An 8047-nucleotide genomic window follows, 5' to 3' on the forward strand; every position below is an offset into this window, starting at 1 on the left:
TGTCCGTGACAGACATAGATAAAATGGTGGCCGGAGATGGTGGTGGTAATGGTGTAAAGAGGGAGAGATAGGAGAGAGGATCCAGGTTGCAGAGATAGAGAGAAAAAATATCTTTAAATATGTTCCCTCAAGTTTAATCTATCTACACAAATAGTCTCTCAAAGAGTAAAAGACGAATTTACCCCTCATGTGCTTTGCACTTGACTAATTTTAACAAGAAAACTTAACTAGGTTAGGATCAAAGGACAAAACGTGATAAAGTTTTTTTAATCATAAAAGATGTTTTCTGACATTGTTTTCGCTAAAGGACATCCAGTGAAAAATCATGTAAACATGAATGACGTGTTTTGTCATTTTGTCTTACAATAAACAAAATAAAGTTGTTGTACAAAGTTCGGGCCCCTTCCGGGATGGGCCTGGATGATGGCCGAGCATTGTATCCACTTTTTTGCGTATTTGTACATTTTAGACATTTTAAGGTTAAAAGTGATCTAAATTATTTCAACACATTTGTAGGTCTCTTATAAATGATATAAGATGAGTAATAGCAAACATAACTTTTTATAAACAGTAATTTTTAGTTATTTCATAAATTAAAGTCTTAAATGGAAATATAAATTAACAACCAATTACCGATAGTTATAAAGATCCTGAATCTTATTCTAATCCTCCAAATAGCGCGTACAATACATTTGGGCCTACAATGCCCAAATCTGCTTATGGATGTGTATTATACGCCAGTTATGTATTATACGCCGGTTACATCTCTTCCAAGTATTTTTCACCTTTAAACACATTCGTGACTTATGTACAACAAAGGCAACTCAATGTACAACATCAATAACCTATCTTATACCCAAAATACAACGTCACGTATAATTATGCCGTTGCCAAAGTTATATATTATACAATCTGAGAGGGTACTATAAATGCATTATGGATGGCTAAAACATTGTAGTATGGATGAATTCTTTGAGGCCATACCTCCCTCCAAGGTTGTCACTTATCAGTAGACATCATCAAGGCTGTTCATGAGGATTGTTTGGAATTGGAACAGAAATAAATCCAAAATAATTGAATTGACTAGATTCACGTGAAACCTTATTCCAAGCCAAAACCAAGGTAGGTGATTAATATATCATGTTAGGTTTTTTAATCATTTATTCACCATTAATGTAACTTTTTTTTGTTGTTGTATTATACATTTAGAGAAAGAAGATAATATAAAGATTAAATATTTTAATACAGAAAAAAAAAAACCTTAAGGATTTTTAGTTTTCTTAGAGCATTCTCAGCCCGTCCTTCATCAATATCTCTATAATTACACTATATAACACTACATTTCTTTCTCATGTTTAATTAAATAATATTTTTTATAACTTTATCACTACAATTTTCTCTCTGCTTTACTCACAACCAATTCAACAAATATTATTAGGGACAAACAAAGTTTCATCAAATTTACATAAAAATCACTACATTTTCTCTTTCCACCATAAAATTTACACTCACAACACTCAAAACTCCACCCTATAATTTATAAACTCTACTCAAATAAATTTAGGAGATGATTGTGAATGCTCAACTTACTTTGAAAGTAAAGATTGGATTTACCAATTCAAATGGTTGACTAGAGAATTTTAAACTACTTTATTGTTGCTATATACATACCACATATTACCAAATATTGTAAATTGCAATCCTTACGTTTACGACAATAAAAAATAAAGTTGATATAAGCGCAAAATAATGCTAGTCATATTTTCATACCTTACGTTTTCAGGTTACAAGGAAGGTTGACCAAATGATCAACCAATTAAGCAAATCAATAATAAACAATTTTGTTAGAAGCATCACGATCAATGCCATGGGTGAACCATGCGTCGACCATCCAAGAGAGGCACAACGTGACCAAGTGTTGAATAAATCAGCAAAAGATCCAGAGTTGATGGGATGATAGGTCCATGGTGTGAGATTCGTCAATTTTGGTTTATTTATTTACTCGACCCGGGCTCGAATTCAGATTCTTATTATTTATGAAACAAAGTTTTTATTAGTGATTTATGTTATTTAATTTATTTTATATTATTTTGATGTTTAAGCATGTTAAAACTCTTTAAAAACATGTATTTCGGATTAAAAACACAATTTCAATAAATACAGGGACTAGTTTTGACAAGATGTGAAAGCTGGCAGCTCACCTAGCCGCGTAACACAAGTAGCACGTCTACATCAGCTGCAATTTTGTTGCAGCAGCTGCGTTTATTGGTTGCAGCAGATCAGCATGCTAGTTCAGCTCGTTTAGCTCATTTTTGACTCCTTTAAACCCCTTTAACCCCCCAATCTTCATCCAAATCTTATTGTAATTCAAATCTATTAATTCTAGAACAATCCCTAGCATATATTATCTAAAACTCACGATTTTTATCACCTAATTTAAGATAATTATCAAAATTTATTGTTTATCCTACGAGTTTTAAACAAGTTTGGTGATTTATTGATAATCATAAAGCTATAATTCGATTCATATATAAGCCAAGGTCCCTTATCATTCATTCTCGGCTCTTAAATCATCAATTCATATTTCATTCAAGAATTTAAGTCCTAGCTCAAGTGTTCTTCATCGGTTGACTTTCAAAAGTCAAAGTTTTCATTTTCTCGATATCTTCTAGTTCTAATTCAAATTTCGGGTAAGTTTGTATGTCAAAGTTGTTCTAATTCATCATATTCTCAAAAGCCCTCATTCAATTTTAAAGGAATGAGGGTTTATCATGTCCAGTTTAATCAAATTCGTTTTAGGGTTTATGTTAGGGTAAAATTGGGGATTTTGCAATTAACGAACGATCTGATCAAAATTAGCTTTTGGTTCAGAATACTTTTATGTTTATTTTCACTTTTTACATCGGACGGACAAGAAATCGAACTCGGATTCGCTGTTCGGATTTTACCCGCATCAGCTCGCTTAAAACTCGTTTAATTCATAACTTGAGTACTATTTATCCGTTTGCTGTGATTCCAGTGGAGTTATTCTCGGTTTTGAATCTAGTTTATTATCTCACATTTACAGGTCTTTTTGTGCCGGATCAGTCAGCACGTTAAATTCCTAGTTTATTATTATTTTATTATTATCTCGCTTAAATAATAAAGATGAGTAATTCACACTCCTCCTTTTCATCTTTTATTTTTGGGGTAACATGCGTACCATATATATCAAAGTTTATTTATTTACATCTATATCTCATCAACCACAACCCGATATTACGTGTTTATGGATTATTGCTCATTGATGACATGCTATAAGATTATGTGTTTATTTTTATTGTTTGGCAGTTGGGCCACCTCATCCTCATCGAGTATGCATACCTTACCTCGTTAAGCTAGCTTTGTGCTAGACCGAAAGGGTCCACATCTATTTTATTTGGTAATTGTTATATATCATCAATGTTGTGATTATTTATATCCACATACGAATTGTTTGTTTTTACAATATAATAATACATATAAACTTGCGTATTGCTCACTCAACTTTATGTTGATCAAACTCTATTTTACGTATGTTACAGGTTTGTTAGTTGAAGATTTAGAAGTTCGAGAAGACATTTAGTTGGATTTAGGTTGTTGAAGAAATAAACAATTTATTTGGATAATTTTTGCGTTGTATTTTGAATATATGAATATAAATATTTAGTTATTTTCACGTTACTATTAATAGTGTCTTATGAGCTCCAATGCGATCAGTTGCGCTCCGGCATATTCCGCCGTAGGTTGAGGTGTGACATATGGGTTGACATTTGATTCCTTGGGAATTTAACAATTAAAAGTGTGAAGGTTGAAGAACAAAGAAAGATCAAGTGATGAAATCATGAAATACAAGGATGACTAATGAAAAATAAAATATGATAAAAGAAACCACTTGAAACTCTTTCACAAGTTTAAACAAATTTTTATATAATATAATGTTTATAAATCAAACTATTACAAACTCAAATGCAACCTTATGAAACAAATATTCACAAAATACATTTTAGTTATATAGAGAAAAGATGGAATACGCTAATGATTATCGCACAAAACCAGACGCGACATCTGGGAGCGTTGATCTACACCTTCGATTCAGTTGCGAGCGGTTGAGAAGATCCCATGTATTTTAAGCGAGAAGGGTACGATTGTCTTTTTGATTCGTAATCTAAATTTGGTATTTTGTGTATAAACGGCTACGATCCTGATTTTTAGCTTAATCAAAATCAATTTCTTATTTACGAAACAATTTTTGTACTGAAAACTATCAGTTGAGCTATCTTGAGTACACGAACCAGTTTTTCAATCGATTTTGTGATTTAGGGTTTTGAAATGGAAGACGATCATGAATGTAAGTTTTTTCTTTGTTTCAACTAATCAACAGTAGATGTATACTGTGTTTATAATCGTGGCAGTAACCTGTATGTTAGTTTCTATGAGAATCACATGATAATTGATTAGTTTAGTTAGCGAGCGTGTTCATACTAGTAGTGTTTTAACATGGTTATTTTTTTGTGTTTATACAATGAGCGTATCATGAGCGTGTTAGTATGACTGATTATAATGTTATAGAATATGAGCGTGTTAATATTAAGATTGTTAAAATGGTTGGTTCAATAATATGAGCGTGTAGTTTATGTATTTTTATGATATGAGCGTGTTATGAGCGTGTTTGTATTACTTTATTATGTTTTTTGGTGTTAACATGTTTTGATTTGATGTTTGTGTAGATGATTCATGCGTTTTGGTTGAAGGTCAAAGGGTTGATATCATTCCTGAAGTTGCTTCTTCTTACAGACCTGTTAAAGGAATGATGTTTTCGTCAGTTGATCAAGCATTTGATTTTATAGTGAATATGCTAAAAACGCTGGATTTGGGGTTCGCAAAGGTGGATCTTACCTGCATGATGGTGTACTAAAGACCAAGTATTTTACATGTTGTAAAGAAGGTCACATGCCAGCCAAAATGTGTGATTCAAAAGGTGATTGTAATGTATCAAGCAAGCCATATTATAAAAGGAGGAAGAGGCCAACAATTAGATGTGGTTGTAGAGCACATGTTCAGTTAAAATCTGTTGATGGTGTAATTTTTGAAGTACATGATTTTGTTGAAGGCCATAATCATAGAATGGTAGCAGATTCTGATATGCAGTTTGTTCGTTCTGTGAGGAAGTTAACACATGTCCAAGAGAAAGCTATTTATGAGCTGTCTAATATGAACCTGGGACCTGTAAAAGCGTTTAACCTTATGAGAATACAGTACGGTGGTTTTGAAAAAGTAGGTGCAACTAAAGATGATTGTAAGAATTTTAAGCAAGGTTTGAATTGTTATATTAGAGAGTATGATGCTGAGATGATTGTTCAGAGATTGTGTGCGAAGAGAACATTTTCATCTGATTATTCTTTTGAAAATGATGCCAATGATGATCGTGAGTTAATTCGTGTGTTTTGGCCTGATGAGATTTCAAAGAGTAATTATCTTGCATTGGGGATATTATATCTTTTGATACTACATTTAAGATTAACAAGTAAGTTATTGATCCATACAGTTTCAATATAATATTCAAGCATATTAGTTTGTGTGTATGAATATGTTTTTTTTATGTACATGTACAAGATGGTTTTTGTACCTTTCACGGAAATTGATAACCATTGTCATAGTATGACTGTCGGTGCCGAATTATTAGCTCTTGAACCTATTGAATCGCATACATGGTTATTGCAAATGTTACTTAAGTCGTTTGTTAGTGCACCGAAGGTTGTTGTTACTGATCAAGACCCTGCTATGAAGCAAGCTATTGCATCCGTGTTTCCAAATACAAGGCATAGGCTATGTATGTGGCATATAATGAAGAAAGTTGCTGACAAGGTAACCTTTAACTGTTTTTGATTTAACTGTTAAAGTCTTTTTTGATGTTTAATATGTGAGTGTTTTATGAGCGTAAGATATTTTATTCTATATGTTGGTAATGAGCGTTTCATAAGCGTTTAACAATTTTTTATAGGTGGGAGTTGATATTTGTAACAACGAAGACTTTAAGAGAAGGCTATGTAATATTGTGTGGACGAATTTAATTAGTCTTTTTGAATTTGAAGAAAAATGGCAGGCTATAATGGTTGAGTTTAAGCTTGACAAGAATAAATGTCTTACTGATATGTATGAAATCAGATTTGATTGGATACTTGCTTTTAATAGAGACGAACCTTTGTTCGGATTGATTCATACAACGTCAAGATCAGAGAGCGAAAACCATTTTTTTGGACAAGCTACAAATTCTCAGTTAACATTAGTTGAGTTTTTCAACCATTTTGATTTTTGTATGGAGTTACAGAGATACAATGGCAGACGGTGTGATCATGATAGTAGGTACACGTATCCGCAGTTAGAAACCAGAAGTTATCTTGAAAGAGAAGCGGCTAGGATATATACAAGATCTATTTTTAATGATGTTCAAAATGAAATGAATAAAATTGTTGGTGGTGTTTCACAGTTCAGTTCTTGTGAAGAAGGAGGTTTTTTGAGGTGTAAAATAATGGATTTTAATGCGTATATTCCAGGGTTTTTGAAGGTAAGTATGAGCGTCGAGTAAGCGTTTTCAGTTCAAAATTGTTTAATCTCAAATTAATTAACAAGAGTTTAATAAGCGTTTAACATGAGCGTTTACAATTTTTTAGGTTGTGTTTAAGAAGGAATGCGAGTTTAGCGAAGAGTCTACTGCAACATGCTCCTGTAAAAGATTTGAACAGTATGGTTTGTTGTGTCGGCATATTTTCTTCGTCATGAATATGTATCAAGTCAAGAAATTCCCTAAAAGATATATAAATGATCGATGGAGGAAAGAGGTTGCGGTGAATAACAGAACAGTTTCGATGTTTGAGTTTGGTAATGATCAGAACAGGAAGATCAAAGAGATTTCTAGAGAAATAAAATACGCCGGTGAATACCTTATCAACAGTTATGTTGCAGATATTGATGAATTGATTAAAGTTAGAGATGAGATGAATTTGATGATTGAAAAAGCAGACTTAACTCGGTATGAAAGAGTACGTCCATCTGAAAGGGATAGATTTGCTGTTGTTTTAGGTTTTGAACAACCATCAGTAGTTACTGATCGTGTACCTGCTGGAATAAGAAACAAGGGTCGTGGCTCACACAAAAGAATTAAATCAAAGAAAGAGATAGCCATTAGTCGATCTGGGAAGAGTTATAGGGAATGTCAAATTTGTCACCTACCTGGCCACAACAGCAGAACTTGTAAGGCATTGCAGCGCAACCACAACAATGAATCCGTAGTTAAGCGTTTTTAAGCGTTTAGGTAATTGATTGTTTTAGATAGAAAGAGTTAGTCATTTTTTTTAGATTGTGGGTTTTATAGTCACCTTTTTTACACAGGCGTTTAGATAAAACTTTTTATTTATTTATATTTTTAAAACACGCGGGGTTACACCCCATCATACCCCATCATCATCAGACCATGCAAACTTACAAGATAAAAAAAAAGAAAATAAAAACCTAACATCATCAGACCCCATCAGCCCCAACCACTCCCTGTTTCTTGATGATATCACACCCATCTTCCTTGAACTCCATGTTGGTTGACACTTTTGAAACCGTGTCAACCAAAGTACCATACACGGAGTCGTATCATGTAGTCTGTTGTTTATGGAACTCAACAGTTTTTGCCTTGAACTCGCTATTTGGTAGCTCCATGAGTTCGTTATATGCATTAAGAGTTTTTGATTTCTCTTGAAGCACGTAGACCTGTGAATATTGAAGGGCGGTTAGAAATTTCTCATCCTTTTCTTTCTCAAGATCCAATCTGACTTTCACCATGCTTTTCATAGTTTTATCACATGAAACATTTTTGTGTGTGTTTTTTGATTGTTTTTTGTGTGATCTGAATAACAAGAATGGATGTGAAATATATAGACATAATTTTGGATGTCTATTAATTGTGGGTAGTTGAGATATAGTTATTCAATATTATATTAATTTTGATGTAGGCTATTATCATCACACAAATGTCATT

At 32.8% G+C, this 8047-nt stretch overlaps 1 protein-coding gene across 1 annotated transcript; it reads left to right on the forward strand.

Annotated features, from left to right (window-relative positions):
- The first annotated feature begins 4983 nt into the window (after nt 1-4983).
- Nucleotides 4984-7325, forward strand: LOC143590422 (protein FAR1-RELATED SEQUENCE 5-like). The gene is made up of 4 exons (XM_077070910.1): nt 4984-5545; nt 5705-5886; nt 6350-6586; nt 6693-7325. The coding sequence occupies exons 1-4, from the start codon at nt 4984-4986 to the stop codon at nt 7323-7325; spliced, it is 1614 nt and encodes a 537-aa protein (XP_076927025.1).
- The last annotated feature ends 722 nt before the right edge of the window (nt 7326-8047 follow it).

Source organism: Bidens hawaiensis, unplaced genomic scaffold (genome assembly GCF_021521415.1).
Source record: "Bidens hawaiensis isolate Kalapana, Puna unplaced genomic scaffold, B.hawaiensis_p1.1 tig00038549_1, whole genome shotgun sequence".
NCBI lineage: Eukaryota > Viridiplantae > Streptophyta > Magnoliopsida > Asterales > Asteraceae > Bidens > Bidens hawaiensis.